At 39.3% G+C, this 21098-nt stretch overlaps 1 protein-coding gene across 12 annotated transcripts in view; it reads right to left on the reverse strand.

Moving 5' to 3' along the window:
- DOCK10 (dedicator of cytokinesis 10) overlaps positions 1–21098 on the reverse strand; it is a 263090-nt gene that overhangs the window by 144351 nt on the left and 97641 nt on the right. For all 12 annotated transcript variants that reach the window (XM_032857354.1, XM_032857356.1, XM_032857353.1 and 9 more), the window contains exon 2: positions 7027–7146. In XM_032857354.1, coding sequence (XP_032713245.1) covers positions 7027–7146 — 120 coding nt within the window. The remainder of the gene's footprint in view (positions 1–7026; positions 7147–21098) is intronic.

The raw sequence follows: 21098 nt of genomic DNA on the forward strand, positions 1-21098 counted from the left end.
TATGCATATTGCTGATATATAAGCAAGACATGTTAAATCTGTTAGAAATAAAAGATAACAATAAATGAAATGCTTTCCCATGTTCTTTATTGTTTCTTTAGTACACCTGTTTATTCCTTTAAAAGAGTGAAGTACTTGAATATAGACACGTATTATGATTTTTTTGCACCCTATCTCTGACCATCTACATTACCCTTACATTAATGTCTAGAAAAATCCTTTCTTAAAAAATAATAGTGCTATTAGGACATAACTGGCATGCCATAGAGTTCACCCTTTTAAAATGTAGAATTCAGTGGTATATGTGTATATATATATATATATATATATATATATATATATATATATATAGTGCAGCCATCATCATTTTTTACTTTGGAATATTTTCATCATGTCCAAAAGAAACTCCATATTTCCTAGCAGTTACTTCCCATTCTTCTTTCTTCTGAGGCCTTGGCAACTGCTAACTTCCTGTCTCTATGGATTTGCCTCTTCTGGACATTTCAGTTGGACTCCTACCATATGTGGTCTTCTGTAACTGGCTTCTGCGCTTAGCATAATGGTTTCAAGTTTCACCCATGTTGTAGTATGAATCAGTTATTTCATTCTTTTTTATGACTGAGTAATATTCCATTGTGTGGATAGACCACAGTATATTTATTCATTCGTCAGTCGATGGACATTTGCACTGTTTCCACTTTGGAAACAGTTATGAATAATGCTTCTATGAACGTTCATGTACCAGTCTTAATGTACATTTTTTGTGTCTATGTTCCTAGTCTGATCAAGCCCAGAGAAGTCTCCACATATTCTTACTCAACTGAAATAAGCCCTCTAGAATTCTTCATTACCACACCAATTTTCTGATGGTATCCATTGTGGGATTCAGGGAGTTAATATTTCCTCAAATAATGCATCTTATTTCTCTAAGAAGCTGCTGGCCATAAGCATGCTGTGTAGACAGAAACGTAAATTACAAGTCAAGATGCTCTTATTTGATTTCTGTCTAAAGAGATACACTACATCCTTGAACAAGAGCTTTTGAAAATCTCAACCTCATTAGCTTGTAAATGAGAAGAATATTAAAACTTAGAAATAACCTAGTTTGACAAAGACTGTCACTTACCTTTTAAATTGCAATTACAATTGTTCTTTCATCAACACTGTGAGCCATTTAAAGCCTTTTTAGTCTCAGAAGCCAAAAACTGAAAAGAGGTTGAGAGTTTTATAAAATGTTGAGCTGTGTCTCAGTAATGCAAGAAGAAGAAAAAAAACAAAAACAAAACACTAATAACTCAGGACCTTTCTGCTTTTCAATTTAAAAGATGTTGGGGTCTTTCTGCTTCCTATCAACAAAATGACCCATGTGGTTGAGTCTGGAAATCCCCATATACCAGTTGCTTTTTATAGCTAAAAACATACTATGGAAAGAAAAAGCCATTGGTACGTCAAGAATTCATGATTCACTCAGTAATAATAATAAGCCAATGAAAACTGCAGGATACACTGGGGAACCCAGAGACACTAATTCTGAACTACTGAGATGAAGAGGGGATTTGAGAAGATCGTGTAACTCTTCAGGCAGACCATTTCCCATGCACAACACAGACTTTTGACTTTGAAAGTGGCACCTCCTGGAGTCAAAAGCATAACCTTTCAAGTGTAAGCGCTGTTTCTTGTTCATTTTTTTGCCCTTGATACATGCAGCTTAACTCACAGAAAGTAAGCCATGGTACTGAGTTGAAATAGAGCAGTTTTCCTGGCATGGGCAGTCTTGAAATGCAGGAGATCCAGTGGCCCTCCACAGTGTGGTAGCTTGCAGACCTCCGAACTTTCTTATTTAAGCTTTCGTAAGTCCGGAGGTGATTCCACATCAGGCTTTCTGTATCTGTTATTCAACAGGAAACTCATTCCTGGCTTTCTCATTTTTGGTTCTGCTATTTTTTTTTTTTTTAAATCAGTCTCTCTTCAAACTGAATCACTCAACACTATGATTCACTGTGTCCTTGAAACCGTTCTTTAGTTCTTGTTTTTCCTTTCTTAGTCTCCTTGCCTATTTTATGAAGCCACAATTTGGAGACTGAGTTCCTTATTTTTTTGGTCTTAAGTTTCTATTACTAACTGCTTCAGAAAGAAAGATAAGAAAAGCAAGAGTCCCAAATACAATGAATGAAGTAGCTCATGTTTTTCAAATGAAAGAGCTAAGAAATCCACCTAAGACTGTTTATTCTTAGTGATTCACTATGATGCAAAATGTCCCAAAGATCACAATGCCTGCTCCCAGGACCCACGCACTGGATGTACCAAGAAAATGGGAAATGCTTTTACTTCAGTTCCTTTACCAGGAAGAAGATGATTTTTAACTCAATGTTCCATAATCTTCATGAAAGCTCACGACCCTCACATTGTGTTGGGTACTTAAAATACAGATAGAAACTAATTTCTCCCATGCCTAGTAACAGAAAGCAGGTACATTATGGGGTACAGAAAGGAAATCAGCCTCTGTTGATAGTGGCTATGTGGCAGGCACCGTACCAGCTGAATGAGCTTCTGGAGAAGGGGATCATGATCTTAGTGCTGTTTTCCTACGGTGATATGTTGGGTTGTGTCGAAGAGGAAAGTATCACATTAATGATCACTCTCCTCCTCATCAAACAAAACCAATTACTTCACTCTCTTTATACTAAAATTCCACTTTGGAATTTTTGGTTCCTAAAAGTACTCAAAGAATTAAAGGTATATTCTAAAATAACAATCCACATGTTTCCGAAAGATAATTCATGAAATAAATGTTAATTTTCCACCTGCTTTGTGCCAAGTGCCACTCTAGCTGCTGGGGAAGGGGGTCTCCCAGTGATCAAAACAGAACACATCTCTGTCCTGCTCGAGGGTACACCCTCATGGTAAGGAACGAGTGACAGAGGAGAGAAAAAGCAAACTGAGGTCCTTCTAGGTTTGACAGGGCTAGAAAGAAAAGAAAAATGTGGGGTCATAAAGGGACACTACATGGTTAGAGTCATGGATGCTTCCTTCGACAGGTAGCATTTGAATTGAATTATGAATGAAAAACAGGGGTCCGTTGTGCAAGAGAGCAGACTGGCCCTGACACAGGGGATGAGCTTGGCAAGTTCAAGGAACCTTAGAGAATGCTAGGTATCCATGCAGTGACCAAGGGAAACAGGGTGGGAAGATAAAGGCTCTGAGGTCATGCAGAACCATGTGATGGGGACAATGTCGACATGTTGGTTTGACACCAAATGCAATGGGAAACCATTGGAAATTTTTAACTAGAGCTGTGGCATTCATTGCCTGATTTGTATTTCTAAAACTTTAAATGAGGGCAAAGGAAGAGGTCAGGAAGACTGGTTAAAAGCTACTTTTGGGGATCTAGAAAAAAAAGATGTGGTGGTTTGGGTCAGCAGGGTGAGTAGGGAGAAACACTGCCCAAATACTGTCTTGGTAGAAAATAATTTCCTGTAAGGTGTATTAAATAACAGTGGAAACCCCTGTTTCTTGGTATGTCTCAACCATAAGAAGCCAGGATTCTTAATCAACTTTTATTTTCATCCATATTAGGGCACACACTCTTTAAATACAGGGCTTTTGCTTTTCTTGCCTGCCTCACTTATCTGGGAAGTGCAGTTCTATATTCAGTGCTTCGTGGGTACAAAATAAATATTGATTAAACAAAGCCAGTAATGAATCAGGTCTGCCTCAAGTAGGGGTGCGTGGTAACATGCAAACATGGAAGTGAGCTGGATTCTCTCACCTGTAGGGCACAGCCGGGCTTGGGGCATTTGGAGGGAGGGTGGGAAGTTTGGAACTTCTCCCCTCCTTCCATTCTGTGATGCCCCAGGGATGGGGGTGATCACTCTATTGCCACTTCCCACTGGGTGAGCAGAGACTGTCCACACACATCCCAGGTAATCCCTACCCATTGCTCAAAAACAAGCCTGGGAAATGATACTCAACAGGGAGCTTTCTGTTGGCAACCATCACTCTTGACAGGAGACATGGGCTGTGGATTAGCAGACAGTGGCAGAGGATGTTTAAGGAAGGGTCTTTACTCCATACAGAGGGAGATGAAACCCCCCACAAATGAACCCAGGTTCATTCGTGATGGCAGAGCTGCTCCAACTCTTTCCTTAAAGGGTCAGGTTGTAAATCTTGTAAGGCCCTCTATTTCTGCTACAATCCTGTGGGGTGTCATGAAAGCAGCCACTGACAATAGGTAGAAGAATGGGCATCACTGTGTTCAAATAAAACTTTATTTATAGATAATAAAACCTGATTTCAAATTTTCATGGCTTACAAAATATTTTTTTGCCTTCAACGATTTACCCAGTTCTGTGTAGAAAATATAATAAGGTAGTGTAAAAACAACAACATAAAACCATACTTGATTCATGGGACAGACAAAAATAGGCGGCAGGCCACCCATGGGACATGGCTTATCAACTGTAGAGGAGAAATAAGGGAAAATAATCTATCTAAATTTTGTTTAGAAACTGACAACTTCACGTGGTAATAACATTGAAAACTTCATTTGTTTGTCAGATGTTTGATACATACATCTGTATGATATGACATTTTCTGACGAGGTGGCATCCAATATCTCTTGAGCACCTATTAATTGAGAACTACTCTCCCACAGCTGATCTCCTAGCTTCCTCCACACCCTGTTTTATATTCTCCAAGCAGAGGCCAGATGAGCTTTCAATAACATACACCAAGTTAGTTTTTGTCCTTCTTGAAACAGTCCAATGACTTGCCACTTGCATTTGGAATAAGACGCAAGTGCCTCATCTTGCCTTTGTCAGACCTTGTCTCCTCTCTGCCCACTCTCTCTGTCCAGAGCCATCCAGGGCCTTTGCAGAGACTTCCTTCAGCCCAAGACATGCCATATTTCCTCAGGTTTTAGCATGGTTGGTCTTCCTTGGAAATTCCAAACTCAGTTCACATGTCACCTCTTTTCTATGACCTGGTCCTGTTTGATTTTCTTCCTAGAACTGGTCTTCATCTCAGTTATCTGGTTAATTAACTTGTTTACTTATTTTTGCCTGATTCATATGACTGAAAGGCAAACTCCATTAGAACCAGGCAATTTCTGTCTAATCACTCACTGCTCCTTCCTTCCCCAGTCTGAGACTAATGTCTAACATTCAGTATCATATGTTACAAATTTGGTGAATGAATAAATGGAGAAAATAGTCTGAGAGATGAGAGAATGTTATATTGAGGATTATGCTAGTATTTTACCCATTGACAATGAAGGTGCCTGTGATGACAGCATTAGGGTTTGAGCAGGGGAGGAAGACTATGACCTTGAGATGTACAAGGAGTAGATTCTGGAAAGACCCTTGAGCAATCCTAACATGATTTCCCTTCATTTTGAAGACAAGGGGGGTGGCCACAGAGGGTGTTGAGCAAAGGGCTGGAGGAGGAAAGAATTCAGTGTATTTACTGGAATATTCACTTCTGGAAAACAAAGAAGTATGTATGCTATTATATGCTCTGTTCACACCATTAAGGAAGACAAAGGTCCTAGAGTAATCAGACAATTTTTAACTTAAATGATTGTGAAAAGATGCCAGAATATGAATTTAAATTCAGTACAATTGTTACATCCCATCCACTCTCTTCTGAAACTGGGGGAATTTGGAGTAGCTTTTGTCATATATCTGGATGACAGAGCTAGAAGAAAATGTCTCCAAGTTTCAAGGATTTTTGTATTGTCTGGCAGAAAGAGTCTGTTCATAAAGTTTTTTCTTCAGTATGAAAGAAAGTGAAGGTGTGGAAGTAAAAAAAAAAAATAAAATAAAATGTGGCTCAACTTTGTGCTTGCAGTTCAAGCCCTGGTGGTCTAAACCACGGAAATGACATTTCTGCATGAGCCCAGCCTCTCTTAAAGTGTGTCAACCAGTAAAGTAGGACCTGTGTAAAAATCTGAAAAACAAATTGGGAGAGTTCCTTTTTTCCTTCCTATGAATCTATCTCCTTTCTTCCATCATTCTCTATACTTGGAACAGAAAATGGTGAACTTCCATCTACTTTCTTTTTTAGTAATCCACGGAAGAAGGTGAAAATAATTAACCTTAGAAACCAGAAGCCAGATCTGCCCCAAAAGTAAGAGGAAAGAATGGGAGTGTGAGGCTATTTGAAGAAGCATGAGCACGAGGCCCCAGAAACTCAGCAGAGGTTCCCATGGACAATGGTTACTTCCCAGAGTTACCCTGGAGCTACCTTTTCATTGGCTTTAAGATATTTATTTGTGATATCTGAACACCATTCTTTTAGGAAAAGACATGAAAGGTCACCATCTGCTCATTGAGATCTCCATTTACACAGATATTTCCTAACAACGTAAAAATGTTTGAGATGACCACAAATGGAATGCTGGAGACATGCGAGTGCTCATCAGCCATAAATTTACTGTGTTTGTTCCCAATTCCACAATGAACTGCCTTTTTATTCATTCTCTCTACGATCTTCAGGAGCATTCCACATGCCAGAAAGCACTGTCTTCAGATCACAAATCTTTCCATGAAGATGTGTTGGCCTCTCTTTCTTTGCCCGCAAGCCTTACCAGCTCCTTACCAAAGGACAGCCAAGATTAAGGGTGATTTTTAAGAATTGCATGTTCTGTGCCAAGAGATTCCTCACTCTGCCTTTGGCTGGTTTCACTCGCTTGGAAGCTTTCAGATAGAAATGGGTGAGAGAAGAAATGCTCTGTGAGGCTAGGTACCCCGACTCTGGTATGGACACGGGTACCACCTGGAACGAGCAGTACCCTGTGCATCTCCCACCCCAAAGGCCACTGTGGAAATTTCAGCTATGCTGAGACCTCGGGCATTCTCTATTGGCGGATGTGGCTTCCCACTAGAGTGACTATGATGCAGGGCGGCCACAGGAAAGAGTACCGCCCAACCTGAATCTATAAGGGAAGACAGTGACCCAGCTAGAGAGGATCTTTTATCATCTCTGGGGCCGTCCCAAACTTAGATGGCTTGGAAAAATAACACTTACTGAAAAGTCATCACTGGGGAAGAACAGAAGATCTTGAAGGGGATCATTCCGATGGGTCTTTCCAAGTTCTTCAATGACAGTTTCATAATCCAACGGCTCAAGGAGCCTGGGCTTTTCGTGCTGCGGAAAAAGACAATGTGACGTGAACCACTGACACACATAATTTTGCTTCTTCTCCACGCACGGTTGAATTTCGCTTCTTAGCTACCAGGGCTTTGATATGATGCAGTCCTTCCAGTAGAGTCACAGAGACCCCAGGCATTTAGGGCAAAGCCACCTAACTATTATTTCCAGATCTGAAATAATATGAAAGGATCCTGAGATACTTGACTTCCCGCTCAGTAATTCAAGCTCTTCTCGCTGAGCCCCCAAAGCTCATGCTGTTCAGCCAAACACACCCGCTGAATTACGTGAACTTTACCTTTGTCCGTTTGAAGAAAAGCCCTCTGCTTGCTTGCTATAGTGTCATGATCGTCAACAGTTTTGCTGAATTAGATCCTTCCTTGTGAGGTTTACTTGGATCTCTTTTAAAATGTTGGCTCCCTATTAGCAAGGAAAGTATCACGGGCTGTCTTCGTTGTCCCTGAAGCATGGATCCTGTGTCAGGATTAATCGCTTGGCTCTCTGCTTCTTGGCCACCACAGAGAGAAACTGGGTAATTGTCTAACAGGGTTGAACAATGCAACTATTTTGGATGCATTGTGGTGGAAACGGAGAAGAGTCTGAAAAATTAGCCAGATGATCACACGGCCTTAAACTCTGGAAGCCGAGAGGAGAGGCACTTCCCTCCAAGAAATGGCCTATAGCACCAAGGATGAATGCCAGAAGGGAAAAAGGTGTGATGGTAGCATTACAAGGCTGATGTGTTCACTCCAAACGTGAGAAAAATGGGTTCCCAAATACAGAATTGAACATTGCAAAACAGAAAATCAAGGACACAGTCTTGAATTCCCTTGCCCTTTGATGAAATATGTGTATAACTTAAGTGACAAGGGATGGTCTTTGAGATTATTTGGGGGCTGTAAGGAGCTGGAGTGGTCGCCGTGAACTTTGGAGGCTAAGGAGGAATCTCATAAATGGAAAAAACTTTTTTTTTCTCTAGCACGTCAATGCCGTCAACAGTTTCCTGTCGACCTCACCCCTCACCAGTCTGCAGAGCACAGAGGTTTAGTTTTGATTTCTAAGACCTTCTTGGGAAGATCTCTGCTGGTGAGGCCCTAGAAACTTCCACGAACATTTTAGTAATTGCTAACTGGCTCCTCTAAGTAGCAATCGATGTTTTTTCCAAATGTAAACAAAATCAAAAACAAGATGTGACATCGTGGACCACTAACAAGAACTTCCGTGTACTTTCAGCATTAAAACAAAACAGAACAAACCCATTTTACAATGCTTAAGTACACTGAAGATGATGTACGGTGAATATTCTCTCTGGAGTGGCCCGTCGAGTAAGACTGCCAGACTTAGCAAATAAAAAACACAGGACTCCATGTAATTTTTGGAGGAAAGATGTTTATTTGTCCCACACAACCTCTTTAGGTAAAGAGCTGTGTGAAGTGTCCACTGTTTCATAGCACAAGACACAGAGACACTATGGCATGAATCAGGTAATTAAAAAAACGTCCTAGAATCCCTGCCTTTTGACTTGATTTCTCTATGTAGATTTATTTTAAGTTCTGATTCCCTATTTTCTCAGGCCAAGGTTGAGCTCAAGGACCACAGACTCATGGCTCATGAGGCAAATGCAGGCTCCAGATGTTAGATTTGGCTCTATTTTAGTTTATTTTTAGTTGGCTTTGAATGTCTTCAAGTAGCGGCGATTCAGGGGAGCTCAGCTACGGACCTCAGTGTTCTAAGATCTCTTACCCTGTAATGTCACATGCTGCTCCCTCAGACCTTCAAGTCTGAAATATGTGGTTTGTTTGGGAACCTCTATTTTTTCCCTCCTTCTTTTAATTTTGTGTTTGTGCATGAAACGTAGCAAATGAACCATAGAGTTGGTTGGTTATGTCCATTTCCCTCACTGGTTCTCCAGTTTACGGATGTTGTTGCCCTTCAGCACTCACATACCAATAGCCCGTAATGTAACTACCAAGACTTTCTTCTCGCTGTCCTCATTTCGTCATGAACAGGACTGTGAGAGTGTCACTTGTTATTAGTATGTGTTGCAATTTATGGGTTTAAAAGCAAATGACAGAGTATGTTTTCAGGGGCCTTTTTCCATCCTGTTCTCACTCTCCTTTTAATTTTATCTCCCTTAGTTGCAATGTGACCATTAATATCAAGCTGGAGTCAAGAAGACCTTCAGAGAAGATGTTTTTGGGGGGGGCCCACACTCTACCTAGAATTAGCCCCACCTCAATTAGTACAATGGGAAAATCAGAGCTCTCAAGTCACAGGTTGTTAATAAAACCGTAGAGAAATTAAATCCCCACCTCTCCTTGATGCACCTAATAAAAGGCATAGCCTAAAAACTTCTGCTGGAAGGTATATTTTTATTAAATCATTTAAGGCTAGGACATATCAGCCAATCAGTGGATGACATTTATTAAGCTTTTCCTGTTTAAATGTTGCACTTAGCTTATTTTGTCACAGGGCTGCAAAACCTAGCAGAGCTGCTTCAAATAATGCATCAATTTTTTGACTTCTGGGGGACAGATTAGTAAAGTTCTATCTTCCCAGGAAATGTGTAGTCAAGGTGCAGCATTCAAAACATCTGGTGTTTCATAATTTTGTGGATATGAGGTTTAAAAATGAAAATAACAATGATGTACTCTATAGCACCTAGGGCCTGGGATTTGGCTATGCTTAGCACGAAGGCTTTATGCATCTGTGATGGTGAGGGTTTAGGTCATGTGATGAGTAGTTCTCTCTGGAGCAAGAGAGCTGACTCTCTGTGTTTTGGTCAAAGAGACACATGTATATGAGCATGGTGGAATCAGTTAATTTCTCACTATGGCTCCTTGCAGAGATGTTGAGCAAAAATGAGAGCTAAGTAGCATTGATTTATAGCTTTAGAACAGTTGGATTGTCCCTCCTGAATTTAATGTGCCTCTTTCTTTTGGAAATACACCAACTGGGCTAAGGCGTGTGCCAAGATTACCCTGAATTGGATTGGATTTTTATAGTGCTTTTTACTCTTGCTCTCTCTCAGATGACTAATGAATTTCATTAGCTGTTCTAAAATTGCTCCAGGCATGGGAAAAGGCACCCACCAATACCTGTTATCATGCAGCGGAGCTGTGTTGCACTGCAGTGGTAACGGGCCCTGTTCTTCTCATAAATATTGAGGGATTTGTTTGATCTACTTTCTCAAATCCTCAGCTCTCCTCCAATTCAACTTCTCACCAGAAGAATGGGCTCCTGTCACAAAAACAAAAGCTTTCCTTCCTTCTTCTTATTCTACAACTTCTCATGGAATGTCAACACAATATCTAACTCCTAGAGTTGGTAAACCTGCCATCTTAGTAATAACCCAGGCTGTCAAGAGTCGTTTAATTTGGTTTGAAGGAGCAGATTGTGCCTTAGCTAAAGACGCAAATTTCAAGGACATAGTATACTGTTGCAAGGATCTGAATTAATTTCATAATTATAATTCAAAATCAAATGGGTAAAGAAATGACGACTGAAGATCTCAGCATTTGAAAGTGTCTAACAATGACAAGTAAAATAACTAAATTATCAACCTAGACTTTTCTGCAGAATAGAAGTACAATTTAACTAAGAAATAAACTAGACCACCCAGCCTTATTTTAGGGGAGTCCAAAGTAAAAAGTGGAGTGTTGTTATAAGTGTTTTATGCTGAGATGAACAGAGTGTAACATTTACTCTGGAACCAGAACCCTTGGTGTTCTAGCTCTGGAATTGCTGCTTTTGGGCAATGGAATGTTGGACATGTTAATTAGAATCTCTGTGCCTTAGTTTCTAATCTGTAAAATGGACATCTTAGTAGGAGCTATGTTATAGTATTAAATGAGGTAATGTAGGGTATACTTTTAGAATAGCACCAAACCCATAGTACTAATTCCATAAGTGTTAAGTAAAGTCTGTGAGTTTAAATTTCCCTTAGTCATGAATTTAAAGCACTTAAATTGTAAATTTAATGCGTATAAAGAGCAAAGAGGAGGCATTCAATAAATATTTGAGTAAAAAAGTTTACATCTTTTCACCCAGGAATTCCTTTTTTGAGACTGTATTTTAAAGAAATAACTACACATACAAGCCAAGACGTATAAATGTATGTCTTTGCAATATTATCTTTGGAACAAGATGGAGAAAAAATATCGACCTTAATCCAAGAGGGATAAGGAAGGCAGGCAAGATGGTGGAGGTCATATCCCCAAAGTGAAGACACTAGAGCTATTGCTCAAAAACAATGGTTCCTCAGAAAGTTAAAAACAGAACTACCCAATGACTCAGCAATTTCACTATTAGGTATTTATCCAAAGGATACAAACATAGTGATCTAAAGGGGCACATGCACCCCAATGTTCATAGCAGCAATATCCACAATAGCCAAACTATGGAAAGGGCCCAGATGTCCACAGATAGATGAATGGATAAAGATGTGGTGTATATATACAATGGAATATTACTCACTCATCAAAAAGAATGAAATCTAGCTATTTGCTATGACATTTCTGGAACTAGAGGGTATTATGCTAAGCAGAATAAGTCAGTCAGAGAAAGAAAAATACCATATGATTTCATTCATATGCAGAATTTAAGAAACAAAACAGAGGATCATAGGAAGAGGGAGGGAAAAATAAGATAAAAACAGACAGGGAGGCAAACCATAAGAGACTCTCAACTATAGGGAACAAACTGAGAGTTGCTGGAGGGGAGGTTGGTGAGGGGAAGGGGTAACTGGGCATTAAGGAGGGTGCTTGATGTAATGAGCACTGGGTGTTCATGTAACTGATGAACCACTAAATTCTACCCCAGAACTAATAATATACTGTATATCGACTAAACTGAATTTAAATTAAAAAAATTTTAAAACCAGTGATTGATGTTTCTCAGACTTGTGTGTAGTGGACAAAGGCTTACTGTTGTAATGGTCTTTGGAAAGGACATTGGAAATAGGATGTGGATTAAAACATACTAATGAATGATTATGTAGTATCTTCCTTTGTTTCCTCCTTGGAACTCTTCAATTATTTAGTAAAGGTAGTAATGATGTTTTGAATATGTTTGGCTTTCGAGGGGAAAATGTGAGAAGGCTGCAGTCCATGATCAAGATGTTCAAGAAGACAAGCATGTATACAAAAGGAGAAACAATGATTCTAGATGCACACATATTGTGATTTGAAAGACTGAATCCAAAACACTTCAGTCTCTAAGAGGTAGTGAGGTCTGAAGGACAAGACCAGCTAAAAATGGGAAATAATAAATCATTGAGGCTAAGGAATGATTAGGAAATTATGGTACATCCATTCTAAGAAACGGTACATGGACATTACAACTGGACTTTTGGGAAGTTGGTAATAAGAAGCAAAATTGCTTATGTATTATTATTAAATAAAAGTGGGAATAAATATTGTACACTGGAATTTAAACTTAATCTGCACAATATCTAAACAATTTAAAAAAAGATTAGAGATATAGATCTAAATGCTATTAGTTACTTATATTTGGATGGGAGATGACATTTAGGATTTTACTATTTTGCCTTCTCAAATTTTCCAAATTTTTCTGTAACAAACATGTATTGCTTTCATTGTGGTGAAAAAATGAACTAGGTCTTTCAAAACTATCATGCCTCCATGGAAACACTGGGGAATTATTTGATTTTAAAACTGTTTACCCTTGGAAGATCCACCAGAGAGGAAAAGTAAAAAAATCACAGTGGGGACTTCACATGGAATTTCAACTAGGAACAGCTTCAAGAAATTAAAAAAGATATATAAAACACTGGGGAAAGAAGACTGGGGAAAATAATTACAGATTATGTATGGGGTCCTAGAATCGAATGTCAGCAAAAAAGAGAAGAACAATTAGCAATGTATTAACTAAAGTATATTGAGCTCTCTAGGGAACCTCAGACATCTGCTAAGTTACTTAAACATCTCTGTGCATTGGTCATTGTGGCAAAAGAATAGAAGTCAGAATCTCTAGTTGGAGGGTCACAGTGTTTTACCTACCAGCTATGTAACTGGGACAAGGTATTTAAGTTGTGCTTGAGTGAGGTTGATTTAAATGAGTCAAAGGGCAACTTCCTGTTTGCGGCAGTGTTATTACAAGGATCAGGGAGATGAAGTTTGGGGGGGGTAGTAAGTGAACCACTAAATGCCAGACAAATATAGAGATTTGTCTTTACTGAAAAGGACTGAAAACTACCCCACACGTTTTAGTCAAAAGCATATAACAAAACCAAGTCAAACCAACCAACCAGTTAAACTCATTACACTAAATTTGTCTTCATGTACCAGAAACTGTGGTACATGTTTCTATATTTATTATCTAAATTTCCTTTAAAAAAAGCTCTTAATTTCTAGTGATTCTGTGGAAGCAAAAGAAGTAGTAACATAAGGAAAACACTGACATTTTTTTTTTTTTAAAAGGGCAATGTCTTTTCTGTGAATCTCTTGAAGTCTGGCTGCTCTACCCCTCAAAGGAAAAAGAAAGGGGGGCGCCTCGGTGGCTCAGTGGGTTAAAGCTTCGGCCTTCAGCTCTCGTCATGATCTCAGGGTCCTGGGATCGAGTTCCGCATCGGGCTCTCTGCTTGGCAGGGAGCCTGCTTCCTCCTCTCTCTCTCTCACTGCCTGCCTCTCTGCCTACTTGTGATCTCTGTCAAATAAATAAGTAAAATCTTTAAAAAAAAAAAAAAGGAAATCTACCTAAATCACATATATCAACACATGAAGGTGACTTTGAAATTCTACCTTTTACTTTCCTTGAGAGATAGCCGAGAAAATATTTTCAGTTATTTATACTTCTGGATTAAAAATTATTGAATTAAAATGAGTTTAGTATTTAACTCATTGGCTTTGTGAATATAAATACCTAGAGTACAATCAGGTTGTAGATATAGAATTTCTTTCTGTAACTCTAAGCTACATTCATGTAGGTCAAGCTTGTTGGCACTCTGAGTAAATAGGATCGCTAAGGACTAATCAGGGAAAGTGGTTGGGTGGGATGAAGAATGGAGAACCACTGCAACAGTAAATTCTTCATTTTGGGAGGCCACATATTTGTATTCTAAATTTTAAGTATAATTACGGAGCTAAGCTTTGGTTACTCACCACTGGGGTGAGGGTCGCTCTAGTTTGTTGGTCTGAACTAGTACTATTCCTTTGGTCCTCCTTTTCAAAAAATCTGATCTTTTCAGGGAACACTATTATAAAAAAAGATTGTCCTCCCTGCCTTTGAGAACTTTTATATTCTTTCTGTAACATTCATACTCTCTGTTATGCTAGTTGAGACTTTCGCAGTCTTCCTCAATCAGCCTTGTCCTTTCCAGATATCTGTACATTTATTCTTATTTGAATATTCATGACAGAATTAATTTACATCTGAGTGCCTTCTTCAGTTTACAAAACCATTCATTTTGACTAATAATCCAGGAGAACAAACAAATAAAAATTGATATTTACTTCAAGACCAATACAGTAGACTCTATCAAGGCATGACTTTCCAACTATTTAAACATCCTCTTCACATCTTGGCATACAGACAAGCAAAAAGCTAACAATGAAGATCCACAGGGTTTTTAGAGAAACCCTAAAAAGAATTCCAATCTCAAGATATCTAAAACAAATCTGAAACAACACAGCTGTTAACTAATTTAAGCATTATCAAGATAACTGATTGAATTTCTTAGAGGAAATAAAAATACAAATGACACATGGATTCTTGAGACCTTAACTCTATCCAGGACCCTTTGGCCTTAGTGCAATTGGAACGGAACCAACTTCCACACTATCTGTGTTTAAAATAAATGAGAAAAGGAGAGAGCCCACACAGCTGTATCCATGTCCACAGCTGTCAGCCAGTAGTCGTGTGACAGATTAATTCAGCCTTTCATCAAAGGGAGTTTTACTGGACAACCTCTCAAATGTTTGGGCTTCAGAAAACAAGACTAGCTTTCCTTACCAAAAAGGAAATGATTAAGTAAGGAATAAGCCATCTCATGCTGACCTTTTAACCTTCTCTCTGTCTTGAAGTACACAGTTTCATGAGAATGGAAAAACACTAGCTAAATCAAAGTTAAGAACTGTACAGCTGGGCAGGCTCAGATTAAGCTGAATTTGGAAATGGTTCCCTTGGTAACAAAAACGGACATAGATCTCAGAAGAAATCAACCAGTAGTAACATTTTAAAATGTCTTAGTCCATTTCAGTGAAATGAAGCAGGTTAAAGTTGGTAAATTATAAAGCCCTTTACAAATATAAAGAAAGATAAAGTCATCACGTTCAACACAAACATTATAGTTAGAAAAATCAGAACATTCCATTTTGTTAACCCTTAATGTCATTGGGAAAACTAAGCACACCAATGAGCTTTTTAGAATCTCTGATATAAGGTGAACTTTCAAACTGACCTATTCAGTATTATTTTCTTTAATAAGGAAATTTGACGATATATACCTTTTAGCAGCACAACAAAATTCTCACACTTTCGTGTAGCAAATGATGGTTAAGAAAATAAGAGTGGTTGCTTCTGCATCTAACACTGGCGCTTATAAAGAAGTAGAAAATGTCCAAGAAGATCTGAATCAAATTTAATTATATGTCTAATTCGATTTTCTAGAAACACTTGAAAGATAATAAATATCATTAAAAATACATCACAACCCAATTACAAGTCTGCCTGATAGCAGACAAAGTAATGTCTCAGAGCCAACTGCTGGGAAATTTAGATTAATTTATACGAAATCTGTGATGTAAGCTGCCACTGGCTTAACCTCTAACACTATTTTAATATGTTAACCATCACACCAATAAACTTTCAGGATGAGTGTGAGGAGTGTGTGTGTATGTGTGTGTGTGCAAATATATATATACATAAACACATACATGACACACACATAAAAATGTAAGTAGTTCTGTCAACAACATGTGTCCTTTATGTTCAGTAAATCTCTCCATAATGACAGTTAGTTCCTTCTTTTATTTCCTTTCTTACTTTTGGTTACTTGAGATTGAATGTGTATTCTGGGCATCTGTTGTTTTTTTGTTTTTTTTTTGGCCCAGGCAACATCCGCCCTGCTTTTTTTTTGTACTAGCAGTTTATTTGCCTCTGCAGACTTCTCTCCCCACCCCCAGTAGAGCAGGTCTTGGTGAGTCTCAGTGTGCAACTAATGGACAGTTGTGTGGGACTCTGGTTTCTTTCTGCTCAAGATTCAGGATGCTGGTGGAAAGTATTGAATGGACCTTGCTAGGATCACATGCCTTGGACCATCACCTAAGCAGGATCCTTTTAATTATCAGACTCACCCAGGACCATGATAAGTAGGTAACACTTTCTCTCACTGAGTATCCTTATGAAACATAGAAGAGATCATTATTGCTTTATTTTATAGATCCAGAAATGTGGATTCTGGGGACGTCCTCAGGAACTGATATCTCAACCCAGCTCAGTGTGAAAGAACTATGGTCCTCCCCACTCCACCAGCCAAGGTCATAGAGTTGCAGGAATAGAAAACAGAAAACTTCCCCCCCCACCCCCCACCGCATGCCCTGCCACTGCAGGGAAGCTGCTGAAACACAGCCATCGTTTTGAGTACAAATTCTGTTCCCTTTGAGAGCTTTTGCAGGAAAGACTTCTGGAGGCTGGTGTGAGGTCCCTGGGCACCTCATGGAAGGCAGTGGTCGAAAGAGGACCAAATAGTATTTGTAAGTGGGTAAGGAGGATGAAGAAAAGGAAATAAAAGGTATATTAAGGAAATGTACATTGAATGCTAGCTAATGAATGTGTCAAAAACCACAACGGAAATTGCCATTAATTGGGGAATCTCTACATTCACGAAGATTTGTGCCATTACCACCATCTGGGAAAGAAGAAGAGCTATTAGGATAGTGGCATTACTTCCCGTTTGTTGTGCATGGCCCTCCCTGACAGTCGGTCCACCTCCTGCTCAGATGTAATAAAGGGCATCATCATGAAGTTGACTCTGCCACATTGGCAGTTCTCCTCCAACTTGCTTCCCTCCTGGCTTAACGCCTCTCCTCCTTTTGGCAGTTGGTCTTGAGGAGAGTAAGCTCACTTTTGCTTAAGTCGCAAGCACCTCTCTTGGGTCCATTTAAAAGCATTGTCTCTGCATCTACCTGGCACATGAGCTGGCTGCTCCCTCTTGCTACCCTCAGAGTCCTCTGCCTAGATTCTTGAGCCAGATCAAGTTTCAATTTACACTTCTCTATTTACATGGTCAGATTGAATTCAGATTCCACCCCACCCCCATTACCTCAGTTTTTTTGCTTTCTCCAATCATCTATTTATAGCTCTCAGCACTGCTTCCCATTGTTTGAACCTGGAATCTGGTCCCATTTCACTGCTATCTGCACCCATAATACTGAGACCCTTGCCTGTGCTTCCTTTCAGCTAACTGGCTCATTATGAAGTAGCTCAAATAAGTAATTGTGAATGTTTGTATAAATGAGGGGTAACAGTAAGAAGGTAGCATAGATAACTAGGGAGAAAGGCTGTTCACAAACGTGGAAGAATAGATTAAAAATGGACTTAAAAGACAATAGCACAACATATTTTATAAAATGATGTGTGTGAGAGGTATGTTAAAGATGTTATTAGATTTTCTTTCTATAGTTTTCACTTTTCTACTACAGGGCTAAAAGGCTATTATGAAAGACCAGAGTAAGAATTTTCACGCGTATACAAAGTTTTCCAAATACTTTCAAATCCTGCAGATTAATGGTCCACAAGCCAGTAGCAACTTAAAAATAACAACTTACATTTATTTAGGAGCATTTTGCATCTTTTTCCTGATTGTACAGATAATTGATATAATAATTCAACTTGATCGTGTATTTAATCTTTCCAAATTAGGACATGCAACTTAGGGAGGAAACTATTTTTTTACTGACTTCCTATGCACTAGAGATCATACCGAATGATTGGTTAAAAAAAAAAAAATAGACAAGCAGTTTTAAAAAAAAAACAACCATAGAGTACCATACACACTCCACAGATTAAGAGAAGTAGTTCTACTTGATGATCTAACAAGTAAGTTTCATTTTCCTTGAATTTCTCTTATGATGCAGTTGCTCTCTCTTACAGTATATCAACTGTGACAGGTGGATTAAAATATATCAAGGGCTTTCTAGATAGTACCCTTAAAAATTGGATTGATAAAATTCCAAAACAATTAAAAATTCCAACAGAGAGGCACTGAGCCTGGGTGGCTCAGTGGGTTAAAGCCTCTGCCTTCAGCTCAGGTCATGATCCTGGGATCAATGGTACTGGGATCAAGCCCCGCGTCGGGCTCTCTGCTAAGCGGGGGGCCTGCTCCCTCCACTCTCTCTCTCTGCCTGCCTCTCTGCCTACTTGTGATCTGTCTGTCAAATAAATAAATTAAAAAAAATTCCAACAGAATTAAATAAACAGCTTCAAACAGCATCTGAAGGAAACTAAATAAACAAAATGGTAGGTCTGTATGTCACGAGAGTATCAAGTTTGGGTTGTATGCCTTTTAGGAAATCACTGTGTTTTAGTTAAGCATTCCAGATTACTGTGGAATGAAACCATTTCTAAATTTGCCTTAGAACAATAACTGGTTTGTCAAATTCAAAATGCACATGATCACAACAAAAACAGATAATCCATCATAATTATCTACCACAATCATCTTCTCTCCTTTTACTACACTATGAGTATACCCCAAAATTCAAAAGAAAGTATTTTATATTCCCTGATATAACCTTAAGCCTTGTCCTCATGTGTTGGGTATTTTGTCATTTGAATTGCTTCTTCCTTATCTCCTATCAAGTCATCTCTGAAGCTTGCCTAGAGATATTGGTTTAGTTTTTAGAAGCTTAGATAATAGTGCTGTGGAAAGTATAGTCTGGCTTTGGGTACTTTGGATAAGGTGTGGGTAAAAAAACCACTAGTCATTTCTAAGGCAACCTCATTAACACATAGAGCCATCTGGGACCCCCTGAGTGCCATCTTGATGCTGTTCAGAATTTTGTCTCCTGAGTGACTCTGTCACTCCAGCTTTTTGCAAGGCTCCCAGGAGGAAGGCGTCACCTCTACAGTCCAGTGGCTTCAGTCACCATCACTGAGAAGGCAATGTCACTACAATTACATCCCTCCTCCCTTGCCCTTGGAAATGGAAATACTTTACTTGGTTTTACTAACATAACATTTGTTACCCCCCACTAATCATCTTCGTGGTGACCATGATCAAACTGAATTCCAATAAACCATGTTAAGACAGACTGGTATTGCTGTCAACATTTTTATGGAAGAGTAAACTAAGGTTCAGAGTGCTTTCAGTAATCGGCCCAAGGGCATACAGAGGGAAGGTGAGACAGTCAGATAGAATGACCCCCCAGCATTTTAATGATGTGTTTCACTTCTTTGGATTCTGTTTTCCAAAAATAAAACCCACATCTCCGTATAATACTTCGGATGGATTGAGCAATCCCCTGCTCTACAGAAGAGACGACCTGGGAAAGAAGATACGCCTATCTCAGGAAGAACAAGGCAGGCCGCAGTGGCGGAAAGTCCCCAGTGCCTTCCACAGAAGAAAGCTAATCACAGTATGAATGATCTTAATTAAATGTGAATGCATAGCTACTGAATGCTGTGGGAAAACTCCCTCTTTACTGGCTGCATTTCCCTTAGTGCTCAGTAGCAATACCTTCAAATTCAATTAAGATAATTCCTAGAATGATTAGCTTCATTATATGGTGCGACATTGGGGACTGTCCTATTGCCAGGCTGTATGTGTGGTCCCTTTGTGATAGGCAGATTTTCTCCTGCCTGTTGTCTCTCTTAGTGGTCACTAGAAGTCAATCTCACAGTAACGTCACCCACAGAACTTCTAAAGGCAACTGGGAAATTATATATTTTTTGACTGTTCTAAAGGTTAATCATCCCAAACCAACCAAGCATTTCAAGCACTTATCCTCTTTAACAGGCTTGTAGTAAATAGTGGATGAGGGGCTTGCAAGTCAGTAGACAAGACACAAGTAGGGATTCACAGTGGACACATCCAGACCAAGAGGTTGGTTTTAGGACTCTGTGTATTCCATTTATGAAATGCTGGGTGCAGTGATATGGGAACAAGGCTGAAGGGCTCATTTGGCTGTGTTTCCCAATGGGAGACATACACCACCGAGATACTGAGACAGAAACCGACCAATAACTACACGCCACCAGTCCTGTGAGCCAGACCTCTGATAAATCCTTTTCACGTTAAATTACCACCAAATACATTGTCAGTGTAAACAGAATCACTATCACTCAAGACAGAATATTCTTGTACCTGACTTTGGCCTATCAGGGGTTGAGTGACTATTCATTAATTTGATTATTCATATTCAATAAATGACCATAAATAATCATTATTATATATATAATTTTTAAAAAGCCACTCTATTTCTAGATTAAGGATGCTTATATGAGCAAAAAGATTCTCTACCCCTAGAGCAGGGGTTCTCAACCAGGGCAATCACCTTCCCTATTCCAGGGGCCATTTGACAACATTTGAAGACATTTTTGATTGTCACAACTGGGAGTGAGTGTTTGCACGTGGTGCACAGAGGCCAGGGATGTTGTTAAACATCTCACAATGGCCAGGACAGCCTGGCCCAGGATAGCTTGGATCCAAAATGGCAATAGTGCTGAGGCTGAGAACCCCTGCCCTGAAGAAAGCAAGCAAACCCTGAACCGCTCCGTAAAATGAACGTTCTTGTAAGAAGAGTGGCCTGATGATGTTGTCACAGCCATTCACCATATAACATGGACCTTCCACGTTACGTGCGAGTCACTGATGTACCCCAGCAAGAGGCCCTGATATTCAGCCACGGTAGTTCCTATACATAGATGTCTAGAATTCTAGAATAAGTACATATTTCCAGAGCACTCATTTTGTTTGCAACAATAATAAA

The sequence above is a fragment of the Lontra canadensis genome, unplaced genomic scaffold (assembly GCF_010015895.1).
Source record: "Lontra canadensis isolate GAN:19392208 unplaced genomic scaffold, GSC_riverotter_1.0 scaffold13, whole genome shotgun sequence".
In the NCBI taxonomy this organism is placed as follows: Eukaryota; Metazoa; Chordata; class Mammalia; order Carnivora; family Mustelidae; genus Lontra; species Lontra canadensis.